This window comes from Echinops telfairi, unplaced genomic scaffold, assembly GCF_000313985.2.
Source record: "Echinops telfairi isolate 266 unplaced genomic scaffold, ASM31398v2 ScPeMD7_36;HRSCAF=134, whole genome shotgun sequence".
In the NCBI taxonomy this organism is placed as follows: Eukaryota; Metazoa; Chordata; class Mammalia; order Afrosoricida; family Tenrecidae; genus Echinops; species Echinops telfairi.
In genome coordinates, this window is record NW_022103934.1 from 483,626 (window position 1) to 503,573 (window position 19,948).

Genomic DNA, 19,948 nt, shown 5'->3' on the forward strand with positions numbered 1-19,948 from the left:
GTCTTCTCTTGTCTGGGAAGTGAAGGGACCCCCATCAACTGACGATACAGATTGAGTCCTTCTGCCCCCACCAAAGATGGGAGATAACTTCCTTCCACACCTGAGGCAAATCAGCTCCCCTGCTCACGGGGACCCAGGGGAGATTTCTCCTTGAGACAGAGACGTGTCCTCTCTCCTGAGGACAGACTGACACACAACTCCGAGTCAGGGTCCATTTGGGCTGGCCTGGCCACTGGGGTCTGGCCAGTCCACCAGAGTGGTGGGTCGGACCCACTTGCCCCGCCCCGCCCCGCGATGTCCCGCCGCCCCGCCCCTGTCCTGCTGGAGAGGCCCCGCCACTGCCCTGGGCCACTGGCCCTTCCGCTTCAGTCGGCTGCAGCGGCACGGGCACGGGCACGGGCCATGGATCGCTCAGCAGCGGGCAAGGAGCTCGCCCTGGTAAGGGGCCAGGAATCTGGGAGTCCCACTTCCCTGGCGATCCAGGAACTCAAGCCCCCTCTCCATAGGCCTCTATTCCCACCCACCCCCATTCCCACCGCTGCCCACCCCCACCCCCCAAACCCCTCGGAACTTCTAGGGAGTGACCATTTTGGCACCGGTTACTTTGGGGCACGGGGTGGGCAACTCCGAGCCAGACTCCTTGAGCCTGGACCCTGGGACGTCCCCAAAGCCCACCCACGCCCTCAGGACTAGCCAGGGACCCTCCTCCAAGTCCCGCACTTTGGGGCTGGAAGTGGGGGATTGCGCAGGAAGGCTGGGCCTGCGTTCACGCAAGCAACAGGGCACCGAAGTCCCGGGCTCCGTCTCCCTGGGTGCCCTGACCCCGCCTCCGCGTCCAGGCGCCGCTGCAAGTCTGGGGCGAGGAGACCGAGGACGGCGCGGTGTATAGCGTCACCCTGCGGCGGCAGCGCAGCCAGCGCGCGAGCCAGGGGGAGAGGCCAGGGGGCAGCGAGGTGAGCAAGGGGTGGGAGGGTGCAGTGGCCCGGGAAGGCGGAGCTGCGACGGGGCGGGGGGCGGTGACCGCAGAGCCTGGAGCCCCCAGGTGAAGTTAGGGAGGTGGGGGCGGTGCAGGCGAGTGGAGCATAAAGGTGACCAGGCCAGGGGACAAAGAGGCCTAGGACAGCCAGGTGAGAGGGGTGGAGCATGGCTGGGGGGGGGTGTCCCTCAGATGGCTTAGTTGCAGAGGGAGCAGGACCAGGGGATAACCAACCGGGTTGGGGCGGAACTGGACGGCAGCGCCCGGGACAGCCTGGTTTGGGGGGGAGGGGGCGGAGCCCGACGGCGGGGTGGGGTTTAGGGGCTGCAGAAGGCGGGGTTTGTGAAGGCCCTGGGGAATCGGGGTGGCCTGGGAAAGTGGCCGCAGACAGCCGAGTGGGCCAGGGTGCCGGGGCGGGGTGGGAGGTGGGGGGATCTTTGGTGGACAGGGCCAGAGCTGTAAGTCCTGGAGCGCCAGGAGGAAGCGTTGGGATCAGGGGCCAGGCGGGGCTTGCGGAGGGTGCCCGGAGGAGCTACGCCCCCGCCGGCGTCTCCCTCTGCCTTCTCGCCCCTCAGGCCCCCAGCACCGCGGCCGCGGCCTTTCTCCATTACCGCACGAGCAAGGTGCGAGCGCTCCGGGCGGCGCGGCTGGAGCGGCTCGTGCACGAGCTGGTGTCCGGAGACCCTGAGCAGGACCCTGGGTTCGTGCCCGCCTTTCTGGCCACGCACCGGGCCTTTGTGCCCACTGCCCGCGTGCTGGGCCTTCTGCTCCCACCGCCACCGCCGCCACTGCCGTCGGGGTCAGTATCTACGCGGGCCACCACGTCCCCAGCCCCAGATCCCCACCTGGGCATAGCCCCCTTCGAGTTTTAAACCAGGACCCTTCCCCACACTAACCGCAGACCCCACTCCCCTTCATAACCCTCTTCTCACCCCCTCTTCTCCGACCCTGGTCGAAACCGCTCTTCCTAGGGTAGAGATCAAGAAGGAGGGACAAGCTCCGAACTTCAACAAGAACCTGAGGTTGGTCCTCCACTGGGGGTCCTGGAGGGCAAAGGTCAACCTGAAAATCTAGACTGGCCAGTAAAGGGATCTGAAGTCCGAAGCTCAGGGTTCTGCGGCCCCACCGTTCTTGGCAGGGCTGTGGTGTCTGTGCTGGGCTCCTGGCTTCGGGACCACCCTCAGGACTTCCGAGACCCCCCTGCTCACTCCGACCTGGGCATCATCTGCACCTTTCTGGGCTGGGCAGCCCCAGAGGGAGCTGAAGTCAAAGAAGCAAAGAGGCTGCTGGGAGATTTCCTGAAGGAAGCGGAATTGGAGCAGGGAGAAGAGGAGAAGTCAGACTTAGGGGCAGGTGAGGGTGGAGGGCCTTCCGGGACTGGGGAGCGCTCTACGCTTCAGGGGCCTTCTCTACCCTTTCATAGCTCCAGGCCAGTCCTCAGGTCTGTGGAGCCTCAGTTTCCCTAGTTGTAAAATGGAATAATAACTCCTGTTTGTCTAGTACACACCCCCATCCTAACTACAAAGTCGCTCCACCATCAGGCCAGATGTCCCGGGCTTCTAGCTACAAACCATTCCATTCCATTCCCACTTGGGGACACAAGGACCTGTGTTCAAATCTTAGCTTTGACGCCTCCTGGCTGTGTGACCTTGTCCCATCTCAGTTTCCTCATATGTAAAGTCGGGATGATAACAGAACTTTGTCCATCGGATTCTTCTTTCATTCAGCAAATATTTAGCTACTGACTCTGGGCACACAGTGATGGACAGGACACGACCCTGAGAGCGAAGGTCAGCAAACAAGTAAATAAGCAGTCAGAAGCTTGATGCAGTAAATTCATAGTAAGGTATCTTGGCAAATAGTATTTTTCTTGTTGTTATCTCTGGCTATCTGTTGAGCTGCTAATCACAAGGGCAGCCATTCAAAACCACCAGCTGCTCCATGGGAGAACGATGAGGCTTTCTACTCTCATAGTAACATTCTCGGAAACCCACGGGAGCAGCTCTCCCTTGCCTAACAGGGTCACGGTGAGTTGGAATTCACTCCACAGCAATGAATGAGAAGGAGCCCGGGTCTGGTGGGTTACCTGTTGGCCTGCAAACCGCAAGATCAACAGGTTAACTCATGGAAAGAAGACAAGGCTTTCTACTCTCATAAACAGTTACAGTCTCAGAAACCCCCAGGGGCAGTTCTATTCTGTCCCATAGGGTTGCTAAGAGTCAGCATTGAATAGATGGCAGTGAGTTTGGTTTGGGTCTACTAATGAAATACATACAGGAAGCTTGACTCATTGTAGGTGTGAAGAAGGGATCTGGCCCTTTACAGGAGGGCTTGCTGCCCCGGTTGCTGAGCGCTTTGGGGATGAAGGTGTAGTCACATACAAGGGATCTTCAAAAAGTTCATGGGAGACTGGATTTGAAAGAGAATGCCATTTTTCCAGGAACTGTTTGAAGTCCCTCCTGGTACTTTGTTCAAATGCCATCTGTTCAAGGGTCAGAGAAGCCTTTCCTGACCCCCTCAACAAAAAGCACCCCACGCTCCGTGTCCTCTCTCCCTGCCGCATATTTCAGCATCAGCTCTCTTTCCTTGCTTCTGTTCTGGCTTTTGCTGGGTAGATCATAGCAAACTTCAGAGAACAGGACCGAACCCTCCTTGTCGCCACTTAGTGTGGTTGACTGAATAATTGCCTCCTGGCTCAGGAATCGGCCCTTTTGGTGCCCACGGCTTATCAGGTATCATCTCAGACCCATCTGTGTTTGATCTGATCCTTATTACCAGAGCTTCTAGATTCCTAATCCTTATCCGTTAATCCTCAGAAATTGGCCACACGCCTCTCCGTTGTACAAAGCACCGGCCTCTTCCTAATTCTTGTTGACAGTGCCTCACTATTTTTACATTTGTACCCACCCTTCTCCTCTCCTAGTTACCCAGCATCTTTCTCCCCATCCCTTCCAGATGTCGCCAGTGTATTCCAAGTCATTAGAAACTAAGAGTCCAGTAGCACTAGCCAGGAGCCCCACAGGACTCTTAAATGCAATGGAAATTAACAAAAAAAACGATATAGTGATAAAAATCTCAGTTCCTCAGTCACGTCAGTGCTCACTCACTGCCCATCCAATTTAATTGGCTCACAGTGACTCCATAGAAGAGAGTGGAACTGCCCCTGTGGGTTTCCAAGATTGTGAATCTGTATGAGAGTAAGCCTCATCTTTCTCCTACAGAATGGCTGGTGGTTTCCAACTGCTGACCTTGTGGTTAGCAGCCCAACACATATTCCTCTGTGCCACCAGGGCTCCCTGCACCCGTGCTCAGGCGCCATGATATTGCTGCCGACAACCAGATAGGACAGCACAGATCAGACATGTCCTTCACCTTAAAACAGCGGTTCTCAACCTGGCGATCGAACGACCCTTTCACAGGGGTTGCCCGATTCCTCACAGTAACAAAATGATAGTGATGAAGTAGCAAAGACAATAATTTTATGGTTGGGGGAGGGTCACCACAACATGAGGAACTGTATTAAAGGGTCACAGCATTAGGAAGGTTGAGAATCACAACCTTAGAAACTTCTAGTGAAAATGCTGGCCTAGGCTCTTGAGTTCTTGGAGGTCAAAGGAGCAAATAAACAGAGATTGAATGCCTACTGTGTGTCAGCTCCTGGGACGCAGGAGCTGTTCTTAAAATGTCTTATCGTTTGGGTTGGCTTTTGGGTACAGAAAATTTCAAACCTACCAAACCAGAATAGTGCACCCACAGCAACCCTCATCCATCTTCAACCATGGTCAAATTGACCTTTTTTTTTTCTGTATTCCTGGAAGATTTAAAAGTAAATCCCAAACATCACTGACAAGGGACTTTTTGGGTGTGTGTTTGAGAGAACTCGCATTTCTAACATCAGTAATTCCATAACATCAAAACACCCAGTCCATTTTCAAATACCCCCACCTCCCAGTTGTCTCAAAAATATCTTTTTGACAGTTATCTCTTCAAATCAGGGTCCAAAGACGATCCACTCAAGGCATCTGGCTGTTTGGCTAGTCACTCTCTTATTCTTCAACATTCCCTCATGTTTTTGTTTAATGCCATTATTTTTTAAAAATGGATCATTTGTTGCAAGGAATGTCCCACATTCTGAATTGGCCTGTTTGCTTCCTCGTGGGGTCATGCCATTGGTCCTTTATCCCCCATCTTTGCTGTAAGATCTAAAGTTTTGATTAGATATTTGGGTGCCTGGTTTTTTTCCATAACCCCCTTTTTAAAGAAAAGGAAAAAAATGTACCAATAGACTCGATACAATTGATGTGTGGATTGATATAAGAGTTGTAAGAGCCCCCAATAAAATGATCTCCCCCCCAAAAAAATGATCTTTTGATAAAAGTTTTTTAATATATGTATTTTAAAAGCGCACATTTTTGCAGTGCTACCTATCCTAATTGGAAATGAAAGATCCTTTAAAAGATCAGTTGAAATATAATGTGGTCCCTACCGAGTTTACGATATTTTAAAAAATGTTTTAAAAAGGAATAACAAGATAAGACCACAACTGGAAAAGGAAAATCATTTACACGACAGTAAACTGTGCTTTTTGTATTTATTTATTTTTTAGTGAAATGTTTCCCCCGAGGGGGTGCACCGTTCCTGAAAGTACTGCAATACCAGGTCAATGCGTGGAATGGACGGAGCAAGCTCCTATTCCATCTCCCTGCTCCAAAAATCCATTTAATATGTTGTCCTCCCATAGAGGATGTATCAGATATTAAACTGATAAGAAGTTACTACACTTGATCTTAGCCAAAAGTCTGAGAAGCGATTAAACTGTGCTTTTTGATATGTTACTGCTTGGGCATGCCTCTAGGAGACACGCTGAATTGGATCCAGTGCCCTTGCTTGTCATAGCCTGACACCCACCGTGGCACCCACAAATGCTAACCAGTACAAGGGTGAGCAGCAAAAGCTCAGACACAGAAGCAAAGAGGCCGGTGACATTGCTTTCCAGTATATATATAGTGACCAACACTCCTGAATACAGAGCAACATGCTTTCCTGGTTTGTATTTTTGGATGAAGCTAATCAAGTGCTCGGGAGCCCTGGCGGCGGCGTGGTTATGAGTTGGGATGCAGTCCTCAAGACCCGCGGTTAGAAACCCCACGCCGCTCCGCTCCTCGTGAGAAAGACGAGGCTTTCTTCTCTCATCAGCAGTTAACAGTCTTGAAGACTCGCAGGGGCAGTTCTACCCTGTCCTCAGGGCTGGGATGAGTCAGTCTTGACTCAATAGCACTGAGAGTGAGTCAAAGTCCAGGTGCAAGTGATTGTAAAAAGGTTTTCTAATGACGTGACCGTCTGGAGGGACATTTGAGGGTTGGTGACTAGTCTCGTTTCCCCAAAGCTAGAGTTCCCAGCATTCCTTCATCTTGGGACAGCCCAAACCAGACCTGTTGCTGCGAGGTGTTGTCCAGTCAGTTCCACCCCAGAGACCCTCTGCACAACAGAACAAAACACCACAGAGCCCTGCGCCATCCTCACAATGGTTCCTAGGCCTGAGCCCGTTGTTGCAGCCAGTGTCCACCCGTCTCCGTGAGGGCCTCACTCTTTTTTGCTGCCCCTCCACTTGACCCAGCATGATGTCCTCCAGGGTCTGGCCTCTCTTGACAGTATGTCCAAAGTATCTAAGACAACGTCTTGCCATCCTTGCCCCTAAGGGGTACTCTGACTGTACTTCTTCCAAGATAGATTGGTTTGTCTTTTTAGCAGTCCGTGATACTTTCAATATTCTTCTGCACCACAATTCAGATGCATCAATTTTTCTATGGTCTTCCCGATTCACTGTCCAACTCTCACACGCCTATGAGGCAGAGGAAAATACCATGGCTTGGGTCAGGTACACCTTAGTCTTCCAGGTAACATCCCTGCTTTTCAATACTCCCAAGAGGTCTTGTGCAGCAGAATTACCTAACGTAACTCGTCTTTTGATCTCTTGGTTGCTGCTTCTTCGAGCATCTGTTGTGGGTCCGAGCAAGACAAAATCCTTGACAACGTCACCCTCTTCTCCCTTGATCGTGCTGTTAGCTATTGGTCCAGATGTGAGGAGTTTGGTCTTCCTGACAACGAGTTGTAATCCATACTGAAGACTGCAGTCCTTGGTCATCATCAGCAGGTTTTTCAAGTTCTCCTCCCTTTAAGTAAGCAAGGTCGTGTCACCTGCATACCTCACGTTATTAACAAGCCTTCCTCTAACCCTGACGCCACATTCTTCATACAAGCCAGCTTCTCTGATGATTCGCGGGTTGAAGTATGGTGAGTAGATACAACCCTGACACTCACCTTTCCTGATTAAAAACCATGCAGCATTCCCTTGCTCTGATCACACAACTGCCTCTTGATCCATGTGCAAGTTCTGTAGGAGCACAATGAAGTGTTCTGGAATTCCCATTCTTCTCAAGGCTGTCCATAGTTTGCTATGATCCACCCCGTCGGATGCCTTGGCACAGTCAATAAAACAAGTAAACATCTTTCTGGTATTCTGCTCTCAGCCGAGATCCATCTGACGTGAGCAATGATTTCCCTTGATCCACATCCTTTTCTGAATCTGACAGTTCCCCGTCAATGTACTGCTGTAACAGTTGCTGGGTGATCTTCAGCAACGTTTTCCTTACCTGCGATGTCAACGATACCGGTCTGTCATTTGAGCGTTCCGTTGGGTCACCTTTCTTTGGGATGGGCACAAATATGGATCCCTTCCAAAATGTCCCCGAGGGGACGCCACCCTTTCAATGCCATTCCGCTGATTCTGATCCGCAGCCACCCTACGGGACAGGGTGGAGCTGCTCCCTCAGGATTCCGAGAATTTAAACCATCATCCGAGTAGACGCCTTCACAGCAGTTTGATATGCACGATCAATTTCAATTTCAATAAGTAAATAAGATGAAGACCCCAGGAGGTAAAAGGGGTGCTTTCGGTAGCACAGCAAGCTGCGTGGACAAGCCATGATTTGGACTTGGGGCTGACGACAATCTGACCTTAGCTACCAAGGTTTATCACTTCTTCAGAAAGGAGCCCCGGTGGCGGTGGTGTAGGGGTTACAAGTTTCGGAAGGGCAGCAATTTGCAACCCCAGCGGCTCAGCAGGAGAAAAAGTCAACCATTTGCCTCAGAATCTCACAGGGGCAGTTCTACCTATGGGGTCACTGTGAGTCAGCATCCACTTGATGGCAGTGTGTTTGGGGTTTTTACTGTTTTGTTTTGTTTTGTTGGTCAGAAAGAGGAGGGCAGATGGAGTGCATCCGAAAACAGGCTAGGGATCAACAAGCCTGATTTCTTTTTTAACTCTGGCCCTCATGAACCCTTTTACCATCCTCTGGTTTCAGACCAGCTTTTTACCTGTTAGTGACTGAAGTGTGACCCAGGGCAATTGTCCCCTACCTGTCAGCGCTCCGAGATTACGATGTATATACTATCTCTGTTGGTGACCCGGTGACCCGGCTAGGTGCTCAGTGAAGGTGAAAGTCACTGTTAACCTCCCCAGATCCAAGCCTGCCGGTTTTGCACGTGCCAGAGTAGCGTTGCCACATAGAGTTTTCTCGGCTGCCCATCTTTCATGGAAGCCCATCGCCAGGCCTTTGCTCCGCGGAGCCTCAGGGTGGGTTCCAAGGGCCCACGTCCCCAGGGCTCCTGAGGGCTCCCTCCACCCCCTCCTGCTTCCTAAGGACCCCCCGGAGGTGCCCAGAACCCAGACCCAGACCTCCAGGAAGGCAGCGGGGAAGAGGAGGAAGAAGCGATGCCCGAAGGCCCGGAGCTCCTGGACTTCAGCGTGGATGAGGTGGCCGAGCAGTTGACCCTGATGGATGTGGTGAGGAACCTCGCCCTTGCCCTCACTCCTCCCCACCCCTACCCCGTCGGGCCCCCCACTGAGCTCTGCTCCCCCTTCCGGCCCTGCGAATGCCTGGGCTCCGTGTGGTCGCAGCGGGACCGGCCTGGGGCCGCGGGCACCTCCCCGACTGTGCGCGCCACGGTGGCCCAGTTCAACACGGTGACCGGCTGCGTGCTGGGTTCGGTTCTCGGGGCGTCGGGCCTGGCCGCCCCCCAGCGGGCGCTGCGGCTGGAGAAGTGGATCCGCATCGCCCAGGTCAGGGTGGGCTGCGGGCAGTGGAGGACAGGGGTCCAGGAAGAGGGATCGCAGGAGGGTTGCTGGGAACCGTAGAAGGGCTGAGAGGGGTGGCTAGGGAAAGAAAGCGGATAGAGAGCCACTGGGGGCCCTGGAGCTGGAAGGAAGAGGCAGAAATGGGGAGTCGTGGGGGTGCTGCAGAGGGTGGGCTGGATGGGAGAGGGCCAAGGGAAGGAGAGAGCCTGGGAGAAGGTTGATACCCGGAGGAGTCTTGGGTTCAGGGAGGAGGGTCTGGCCCTTGGAGCCATGCTGTGAGGGGAAGGGGCTTGAGAGGAAGGCTTAGACCTCAGAAGTCCAGGTCCAAGATGGGTCTGGGGTGGGGGCGGGGGGCGGGCGAGAGGGCAAAACAGACACAGGACCCCACCAGTGCCTGCACTTGATCTCCCAGTGTTGCCGTGAACTGCGGAACTTCTCCTCCCTGCGAGCCATCCTGTCCGCCCTGCAATCCAACCCCATCTACAGGCTCAAGCGCAGTTGGGGTGCCGTGAGCCGGTGAGCAGGGTCCGGGGTGGGGGCTCACTGGACTGGGACCAGTGTCCCTCTCAGCCTCTGACCCGCGCACCTCTCTCTGGCACCCCAGGGAACCTTTATCCACTTTCAGGAAACTGTCGCAGATATTCTCCGACGAAAACAACCACCTGAGCAGCAGAGAGATGCTATCTCAGGTAAAGAGGCTTGGAGGGCCCAGGGCCGGCCAGGGCAGGCAGCTTGTGGTGGTCATAACATCTTGTGCTTTCTTGATGTCGGGAGTGACCTTTCCTTTGTCCGTGGGCCGTCCTCCCTGCCCCCCTCCTTTGCTGCCCCCATTAGAAACTCCTCCTTGTTTATTTATTCAACATATACCAGGCCTCGCCAGGGAGCAGGCACTGCAGACAGGAGCCATAGCAAATCGTAGGGAGAGAAAGAACTATGTCGGGAACATGACCCTTGATAGGAAAGCCACGAAAGGTGTGCCAAACAAGGCTCGTGTGGTGTCCATGAGACATTAGGTTGTAATTGCCATGACTATCCACTTGGCAGGAGCCCTGGTGGCAGAGTGGTGGCACAGGGGGCTTCGAACCACAAGGTCAGCAGTTCGAAGCCATCGGTGGCTCTCCAGTCCCGGAAAGGACACCAGTCCTAGAAACCCACGGGGGAAGTTCCATCCTGCCCTGTGGGGCCTTTATGAGTCAGAAACGACTCGATGGTGCAGTGAGCTTGGCTGGGGCGCCATCTCAAAGAGATCCTTATCGGCTGGCACCATCTCCACCCCACCCTGCCAGTGCCCGTATGTCTGTGCACTGTGGCATGTCCTGGCTCTGTGCCTCCTGCACGGCCGTCCACTCCGGGAGGCTGGGGTCAGCGTCTGCTTGATTCTCCCAGAATTGGTACCTAGGCCATAGGAAATGTCTGTATCTGATCCCAAGGAGCCCCAGTACCAGGCACCTACTGTGTGCCAGGCCTGGTGTCTGGAGGAGTCTATTCTGACTCCTCGTAGTATTCCTCGTGGTACCAACCTGGCCCACAGAGGGGTTTCTGAGCCTGTGAATCTTTGCAGGAGAGAACAGAGATCCTCATCTTCCTCTCCTGGGTTTGAACGGTTGACCTTGTGGTTAGCAGCCCAGTGCATAACCCATTTTGCCACTGACAGCTGCCCCAGAAATTCTGTCATGACCAGGCATTCAGGGTGTTTCCAGCATGGATCCCTGCCCCTGCTCCATCCAGGCCAAGACAGGACTCCTTCTCCTCCTGGCCCCAGGAGCCCCACCTCCCATCATCCTCCAGCCAACGGGACCTGTCCACTGCTGCTTACCTGCTCTCTGACTCCCCGTGGCCACCTCTCCCCAGGGTGGCCCAGTTCCCTGGGCTTGGCCTCTATAACAGGCGTGGGATTGTGGAAAGCAAAATGGGTGTGTGTGGTGGGTCTCCAGGCTCTGCCCTGGGGGAGGCATTGAAGGACACCTCTCTCCCCTCGCAGGAGGAGGCCTCTGAGGGCCTCCAAGAGAAAGACACCCCCCCAGGAAGCCTGTCCTCTGTGAGTGATGAGGTTGGGATGGGGGAGGGGGGGGGAGGGCCACTGAATGCTGAGTGACTGGAGCCCTGGGGGTTGCAGAAGCCGCCCCCAGGCCCTGTCCCCTACCTTGGCACCTTCCTCACGGATCTGGTCATGCTGGACACTGCCCTACCGGACATGCTGGAGGTCTGACCCCTGACTCTTGCCACTTGACCCCCAGGCCCCTTGCCTCCTGATATCCCAGCCCCTCATCCTGACCCTGACCCTGACTCCCTGACCCTGGGGTCTCTAGTTCCTACCTACTTTGTCTAATGCCCAGGGGGACCTCATCAACTTTGAGAAGAGGAGGAAGGTGAGTAGGCACAGGGCTAGGAGTGCAGGGGTGCTGAGGGTGGGGGGCAGAGCGGGGCGGGGCGGGTCTCAGAGTCTGCCCTCTCAGGAGTGGGAGATCCTGGCCCGAATCCAGCAGCTACAGAGACGCTGTCAGAGCTACTGCCTGAGCCCCTGCCTGCCCATCCTGGCTGCCCTGCGTGCCCAGCGCCAGCTCAGCGAGGAGCAGAGGTGACCACTGGGGCCGGCCCTGCCCAGCCGTGCCACCTCACCCCGGCCGCCTCTGAACCTCCTACTCCACCCTGCCTACCGTGTGCCCCTCCCTAAGTCCTTCTGAGACCCTCTCCTGAGTCTCTCTCCCCAAGCCGTCACCTTCTGTTGTCACGACCCCAGACAACCTCTCACCCTGAACTTTGACCCCATCAGACTGTGTGATTTCAACCTTGGAGACCCATCTGCCCCTTCCTCAGCTTCTGACCATGTTCTGTCCATGGCTCCCTAGGCCCCTGCCTCCCCACCTGGCTCATCTGTCCATCCAACTCAACTCTCTCTCTTACATCAACCTCGGGGATTCCCTGACCTGGGACCCAATTTGATGCCAATTTGGGTCCCAGGTGGCCCTCAAACAAAGCCATCCTTGCCCATCCCATCCCTGGCCTTCAGCAGTCGTCCCCATTTAACCCCTGACCCTGACAGCTGATGCCTCCAAATCCAACTCCTGATTCTAAAGCTCCACCCCTGCTGCTCCCCGCTCCCCTCCCCCTCCCCCTCCCCTCTCAGCTACCGCATCTCCCGGGTCATCGAACCGCCCGCTGCCTCCTGCCCCAGCTCCCCACGCATCCGCCGGCATATCAGCCTCACCAAGCGCCTCAGTGCGTGAGTCTCGGGGTACTGGGGTGATGAGGGCACAGGTGTTCGGGGACTGCTCCTGGGCTGAGTCTGACCCCAGTCTTGTCCCCTGTCCTGCTTCTCAGGAAGCTGTCCCGTGAGAGAGGCTCATCCCCTGGTGGGAGCCCTGGGGACTCCTCATCCCCCACGTCCCCCACGTCCAGGTAATGATCTCACTGGTGGGAAGGACAGGAGACAATAGAGCCGGGCCAGCCACCGACCTCCGGCTTTGCATCTGCCCCAGTCTGTCTCCAGGGTCCCCTCCACCCAGCCCTAGAACCAAAGACCCTCCTCCTAGCAGTCCCCCAGCCTCTCCAGGGCCCCAAGGCCCTAGCACCAAGGTACCAACTGCCTGTGTGTACAAATGGGAGTGTGGGGGCCCAGGACTGTGTGTGCGGAGGAGGGAGGGCCCGGGTGGCCTCAGCGCCTGGCTGGACGCCTTGGACCGTGTGTTTCTCCGTGGCCCTCTTGCGGGCAGCATCACTGTGCTCAGAAGCTGTGCATCCTTGGCCCACAAAGCACTCTGAGCCTGTGGGCTCAGACTTTCACACAGGGTGCCCGCACCCCCGGCACAGGGCAGGTAGCGATGGAGTGATTGCAACAGAATTGGCGGTTAGAAGCCACCAGCCGTTCCACGGGAGCGACGAGGCCTTATTGCTCCCAGCAGGCGTTCCAGGCTCAGAAACCCGCAGGGACAGTTCTACCATCCTGTAGGGTGGTTTAGAGTAGGCATGGGCTTGGTGGCCCTGTGAGCGAGCGCCTGTCCCGCAGCATCTGCATCTCTAAAGAGGGGGATGTGCGCCCAGAGACCGACAGACTGAGTCTGTGCGTGGACAGTCATTGTGAGCCGTGTGGCATTACTTCCTCTGGACATAGCGTTCCATGTGTGTGTGTGTGTGTGTGTGTGTGTGTGTGTATTGGTCGTGTGTACGTTTTGGGGTATCCGAGAACCAAGGTCTGTGGGCTTGTCGGGTGCACTGATTATGAGTCTCGGGCTTTCAGTGGGCAGGGGGTCGCCTGACCTTTGTGTACACGGGATGGTCAAACCCATCAGGATGGGAAGGAACTGCCTGTTCCCCCCTCCTCAGTGTTGGCCGCTGGCCAGGCTGAAGCATCTCTCTCTACCCCGCCCATGCCCACTGCCTGCAGCTGCCCCCGAGTCCAGATCTGCCAGGCTCCAGGCCCCTCGGCCTGTCCCTGAGTGGCCCCCACATCCCTGCAGCCGGGCAGCAAGGCTGCGAGGCCCGAGTCATCCGAGTCAGCATCAACAATGACCATGGAAACCTGTATCGGAGCATCTTGGTGAGGGGCCTGGAGGAGAAGACTTTGGGGAGGGAGGCGGCAGCCCTGCTTTGTGGTTGGGTTCTCACAGCGCACCTCCCGTCCCTGCCTTCTCAGCTCACTAGTCAGGACAAGGCCCCCAGCGTGGTGCAGCGAGCCTTGCAGAAGCACAATGTGGCCCAGCCCTGGGCCCGAGACTACCAGCTCCTCCAGGTCCTTCCTGGAGACAGGGGTGAGCAGAGACAGCTTACAGCCCAGGCTCGGGGCTGGCTGCGAGGTCAGCAGGCTTGGGGGGCTTAGGCTGGAACACCAGGTGGTCTAGGCTCAGCGGAAGGATAAGGTGACCTGGGGTAAAAAGCCATACCATGGCTATGTTTCAATTACGGACAGCTCTGGGATTGCTCAAGGAGCTCCGGTGGTGTCGTGGTGACGAACTGGGGGCTGTGATCCTCAAGGTCGGCGGTTCAAAACCACCAACTATTCCTCAGGAGAAAGACGGGGCTTTCTGGTTCCTGAAAGAGTTCCCGTCTCGAAAACCCACAGGGAGCATTTTGCCCTGCCCTGTAGGGTTCTCGTGGGTTGGCACGGACTGTGAGTTTGGTTGGGGGTTGGGAGCTTGCCCAGGCTCTTTGTAAAGACACCCCGAACCCCACCTTACCCTTCACTATCAGGTCGATCCTAATGCCTAGCACCCCTACTGGGCAGAGCACTGCCCCACTGGGTTTCCCAGGCTGTTGGCTTGGCAGATTGCCACATCTCTAGCCGCTGGAGCGATTGGTGGGCTTGCCAACTGCTTAGATAGCAACCAAGCACGTAACCACTGCACCACCCACTGAGGCCCCTGAAGGCCAAGAGGGGCCCATCCAAAGCTGTCCTTTTAGGAATGATGAAGAAAAGAGATTGTCCAGTACCCAAGCGAACAGAGAGGAGGTAGGAGGTTGTCTTACAGTTCAGGGCCGTCTCAGGTGGCTCAAGCTTTGTCTAGAGGGGCAGGAGGCTGACAGGAGACTGGGTTTGCAATTGTGAGCAGATGAGTTTGTCTGGGCTCAGCCTGGGGGGGTCCCTCAAGTTATCTGGACTTGGGGTGGAAGAGGGCCCCGTGGTTTGAGAATTTAAGGGAAAAGAGGAGGAGGTGGTCTGGGGGGAAGGAGGTGGGAAAGGAGGCAGCCCAGTCCTTGAGAGGGAGAGGCAGTAGGTTGCCTACTACTCGTGCAGAAAGGCATCGCCTGAGAATGGCTGGCATTGGGAAGGGCTAGCTGAGGGTTTGCTGGGCTTCAGTGGGAGGGTGTGGCTTGAGAGGTTGTGCAGACTCACTCACGGTGAGAGCAGCAAGAAGTTGCCTGGACACTGGCTAGAGAGCCCCAAACTGGGGAGGCCCCTGGGGTGTCCGGCAGCAAGTAACCCGGGGCCCTTATGGGGGTGGTGGTTGGGGCACAAGGCTGTCCAAGCCTCTCAGCATCATCCCCACCCCTGGCCAGAGCTCCTGATTCCTGACAATGCCAACGTCTTCTATGCCATGAGTCCTGCAGCCTCTGGAGACTTCTTGCTTCGGCAGAAGGAGGGAGCTCGGCATCCACCCTCTCCTTCCCCGACTTGAGGCGGCCCTCCCCACCCACCAAGACACTGACTCCTGGGTACAGGGAGACCAGCGTACCTCACCACGGAGGCAGACGGCTCTTCTCCCTGCAAACCCTCATCCTCCAGTAGCAGGTGCTGTGCTGCTCTGTACCCCAGGAACCCTGCCCTCTACCAACTGTAGTCCCTTGGACCCCACCTCCCTGACCCTCCTGATCCTGGGTCTTTGTTTCAAGTACATCAGCCCCCTGGAGGGCTGGCTGGTGAGCTCTACCTATAAACATGGAAGTGTGTAGGGTCGTGGGGGATTGGACCCCTTCCGAGGGAGCTCTGATAATTCTTGGAGACAAATCAGAAGCGACCAAATGGGAAAACCGAACTCAACTGCCACCGAATCAATCCTGACTCACAGTGACCCTCTAGGACAGGGCAGAACTGCCCCTGTGAGTCTCCCAGACGGGAACTCGGTACAGCAGGGGAGAACCTGTCTTTCTCCCGCAGGACTGACCAAGGCCGATGCAAACAGTGAGCAAAGTGAAGAAATGGCAACCTTGTGTGTTCTGCACCTGTGCCTCACGGTGCCTCTTCATCAGGCTCATACACACACACTCACACAGACATGCGCACACACGTGCACACACATGCTCACACGCACGCACACACTTGCTCACGCACACGCACGCATACACTCACGCACGCACACGCACACACATGCACTAAGAGTGGGTGAGGCATGCTTGATGCCAGAGATGCTGATATGCCTCTTGTTGGCCGTGGACGTGGGAGAGGGAGGACATGGAATTCCCTTGGGGGAGGTGACCATGAGCCTGAGTCCATCCATCGTGGCCTCTGAGTCCATGGGAGGGGGGAGCATCAGCCCAGAGGTCGGAAGAGGAAAGAGAAGCCAGAGATGAAGCAAGAGATCAGGCCAACTGCAGCCAAGCTGACCTGCTCCTCACCCCACTGAGGGACTCAGGCCAGCTCCAGGAGGGCCTCAACCAGGGCCCCACATCTCACATGTGGCTCAAGCCTCTCTGTTGGGAGGGGGCAAGACCCCCATTCTAAGAGGCTTGTGCGAAAGGGAAAAACGAACGGGTCACCTCAGTGGAAAAGCCACAGCTGAATCCAGGCACTCACGCTACGCCATTCAGATTTTGTCAGTGCGCTGCTTCGTGCTGAGCGTTAGACTGGCCTCTGCTGTCCGTGCCGGCCCCCGCCCCCACCCTCATCCAGCACCTGTACAGTCTCTCCAAAGTGGGTGGATACTGCCCCCTGGGGGACGCTGGGATGATCCAGGGGGCTGTGAAAGCAAATACCTACACTTTATCCTATCCTTTATCCTAGCACAAAAGGTTTTCACTGGTGTGAAAAGGGGGCTCTAGGCCAAATAAGTTTGGGAATCTTTGTCTGGGTAGTAACACCCCTGATTTTTAGCGTCCCACCCTGTATCCCTTGCAGCAAGACAGGATCGTCCTAGCCAAAGAGATGGAAGGGAAAAAAGATGTAGGCAAACGCCAGGTCTTGCTCTTGCAGGAAGGGGTTAAAAAACAAACAAACAAAAAACTTCTCACTGCTGCCTAGTCAATGCTGACTCACGTGACCCCTGTGAGTCTCTGAGATGGTAACTGTGGACGGGAGTAGAAAGCCCAGTCTTTCTCCAGCCGGGCTGTTGGTGGTTTTGAACTGGGGAGCTTGCGGATCACAACCCAGCTACCCTCCCAGTAACCACAGGAAGCCCCCACGGTTCTCGCTTTTCTGCCGCCTGCTGGTTGGAATGAAGATGTGGTGAGAGCCGCCCTGGAAAGGATGGCTCAAATCCTCTGAATAGCTCAGCAACCAATTGACGGGCATCTGGGTCTCTGACGACCACATTGGGTTGCTGCCATTTGAAATGTTACGGAAGAGAAAAAATAACTAGATGTCCGTCTTACTTAAAGCACTGGTATGTAGGTCTCTGTTAGAACACTCAGATGAACATTTAAATTCACATAGCCCCACTCCAAAGCAGGGTCAACCCTCCTGGGAGCAGTGCCTGGTTCCCATCCAACCAGCTCGGGCCTGTCAGGGGAAGAGAGCCGCTTCAGGGAAGATGTGCGTTGAATCCACTTGTACCACGTGCTCACCGGGAGCCAGCCCTGGAACCCCACACGCTGGAAACAGAACTTTTATAAACATAGGTCTGGAACCTAGGAAATAGGTTCCCAAGCTTCCAGTTTCCCAACACTTACCCATTGTGGAAGAGAAGGTAGCCATGGAGCAATGTGCCCAGGCAATGTCCAGTGGGAAGCTAATTTGTGGTGGGAATTTTCACGAGGAAACCAATAAACGATCATCATTCTTGTGATCCTATGGATCAGAATGGGGCAGTATTTCATTCCATTGTGGGTAGGGGGCCCATGGGTCTCGGGCCAGCTCAAAGGCACCTAACAACTTTTACTGAGTGTTTTCTCTGTGCCAGGGACTCTTCTGAGGACTTGGCAGGAGCTAGCCCCTTAACTCCTCACCATGGCCCTGTGAAACGTGTTAGGTACCACCAAGTCCGTTCTGACTCAGAGTTACCCTGTGCTCAACAGAACAGAGCACACAGCTTGTGTGGTAGTTACATAATCTGGTGTCAATTGGGGTCTTGAGAGGATTCAGAGTGAAGGGGTGGAGTCTAGTTGTTAATCAGATCATAGCCAATGCAGCCTCTGTGTGGGCATGGCCTTCTCCTGAGAATTCTGGGAACTGCTGGATTTCTTCCTTGGAGGCAGAAGACTTCTCTCTCTGCTTACTTCCTTCAAGAAATCCCAGAGGAGATGCCACATGGACCTACCCTGATGTAACCACACCTCTGGAGCCGGAGAAACCAAATAGAGACCCCTGCCAGCATGAGATGCTTTCAATGCCACTAGATTCAAAGACTTTCTACCCACTGGCCCATGATTGTCCTTCATTCAGCGTCATTGCGTGTGTTTCTTGGGTCTGAAGAGGACTTTATAGATTGGTATCAGATATATGGACTAATATCGGACTTATGGGCTTGGACTGAACTGGGTTGGGATGCTTTCTTAATGTACAATTACCCTTTATATAAAACTCTCTCTTATACACATATGAGTTTCTATGATTCATTTCTCTAGTCTACCTGGGCTAACACAGCTTGGTGCTGGGCTTTCCTGGCCATTGTTAACTTTGAGCGTGGTGTATCAGCCACTGTGTGTCCATTCATTGCCCTCAGGGTCTTTCTCCTGTTCATAGGCTCTCAACCTAGCACACTGCCCCTCTCCATGAACGGGGCCCTCTCGACAACATGTCCCAAGCATGTAAGACAAAATCCCACCATCCTCACTTCTAAGCAGCATTCTGGCTGTACTTTTCCCAAGTCTATTTAATAATCTCTAGTCTATTTAATATCCTTTGCCAACACCCTTATTCAAAGCACCAATTCTTTGATCTCCCTTCATTATTAGCCAGCTTTTGTATACATGGGAAGTGATGGACCATACTATAAAACAAAACAAAACAAACCCACTGTCATTGAGTCCATGCCAACTCATAGGGACCCTTTAGGGGAGGTTAGAACTGCCCCCGTGAGTATCTGAGACTGTACTGTTTACAGGAGTAGAAAGTCCCATCTTTCTCCGGAGGTGTGGCTGGTGGTTTTGAACTGCTGACCTGCGGGTTGCAGCCCGACGTATAACCACTACACAGGACCACGGCTCAGGTCAAATGTACCTTAGTCCTTAAAGTGACATCCTTGTTTGTACACTTTAAAGAGGACTTTTGCATCAAATTTAGCCAATGCAATATGATACTTGATTTCTTTCTTTTTTTTTTTTGCACGTAACAATGTTCAAAAATGGTTTTATTAGGTGAATGCTTTAAAGTATTCAACATTATATTCTATTTACTCCTCAATGTTTGCAAATACATTATTAGCAATTCTTAAGCATTTTAATTAACCAACTTGAAGGACAGACGGCTTGCTCTCAAATAACTCTTCTACAGTGACACGAAGACTTCAAGATGCTGATGACATGAATCCAAGTCTCTAACCAACCACCACCAAATCTTCACTCATGAACTCATATGAAGTAACTTCCAGGTTGAGTGGTGCAGGCCCTCTCCTGATTCTGCCCGATGCAGATGCACCATAGTGTGACCCATGGCAAGGGCAGTAATAACCACCAAAATCTCCTGCGTTTGCCATGGGGACACAACCAAGATGAGTGCAAACACCTATCAGGATAACCCACTCTGGCTTCTTTACGCGTTCTAAATCAGCTGCGGATCCCTCAACTGGGACATTCCGACTGCAGCTTCCTGTTCAATTTCCTTCTTGGTTCTATGACGCACAAACAAAGGTTTGCCTCTCCATTTGAAGGCCAGGTTCTTGCCTTCAGGAATATCAGATAACTTGATTTCAATTTTCGACATGGCCAACACATCAGCTGAAGCACTCATGCTGGAAACAAACTGGGAGACGACATTCTTGGCCACCTATGTGGCAGCCACGGTGGTAGCTGCAGTGATCAAATAGGAGAACCCTTTTCTGGCCTCGCTGCTCTCTTGTGAGGACTTTGTACTACCTAACACTTCAGTGTAGTATCAAATTAAAAAATTGACACGGGGAAGGTGGGGGAGCCAGCCCCCACCGCTAATACTCCTATTGCTACTACTCGGACTCAGTAATACTACTTCTGGGTTCAGTAATGCACAATTGTACGGTTGAGATATATAAGTATTATATTAGAGTCATCGA

At 54.2% G+C, this 19,948-nt stretch overlaps 1 protein-coding gene, 1 non-coding gene and 1 pseudogene across 2 annotated transcripts; 1 reads left to right on the plus strand and 2 right to left on the minus strand.

Moving 5' to 3' along the window:
- Positions 1 to 363: 363 nt before the first annotated feature.
- Positions 364 to 15,753, plus strand: RGL3 (ral guanine nucleotide dissociation stimulator like 3). Its single transcript, XM_004716822.2, has 18 exons — positions 364 to 438; positions 840 to 953; positions 1,552 to 1,775; positions 1,948 to 1,998; positions 2,115 to 2,329; positions 8,680 to 9,098; positions 9,526 to 9,629; positions 9,718 to 9,802; positions 11,095 to 11,151; positions 11,230 to 11,316; positions 11,450 to 11,482; positions 11,570 to 11,691; positions 12,241 to 12,336; positions 12,435 to 12,512; positions 12,593 to 12,689; positions 13,498 to 13,650; positions 13,747 to 13,861; positions 15,108 to 15,753. The coding sequence occupies exons 1-18, from the start codon at positions 403 to 405 to the stop codon at positions 15,224 to 15,226; spliced, it is 2,205 nt and encodes a 734-aa protein (XP_004716879.1). The 5' UTR covers positions 364 to 402; the 3' UTR covers positions 15,227 to 15,753.
- On the minus strand, positions 5,599 to 5,787 carry LOC115869689. The gene has a single exon (XR_004046326.1). It is a non-coding gene; the product is annotated as a U2 spliceosomal RNA (small nuclear RNA).
- A 3,277-nt stretch (positions 15,754 to 19,030) lies between the features above and the next one.
- Positions 19,031 to 19,794, minus strand: LOC101643580 (annotated as a pseudogene).
- Between the last annotated feature and the right edge of the window lie 154 nt (positions 19,795 to 19,948).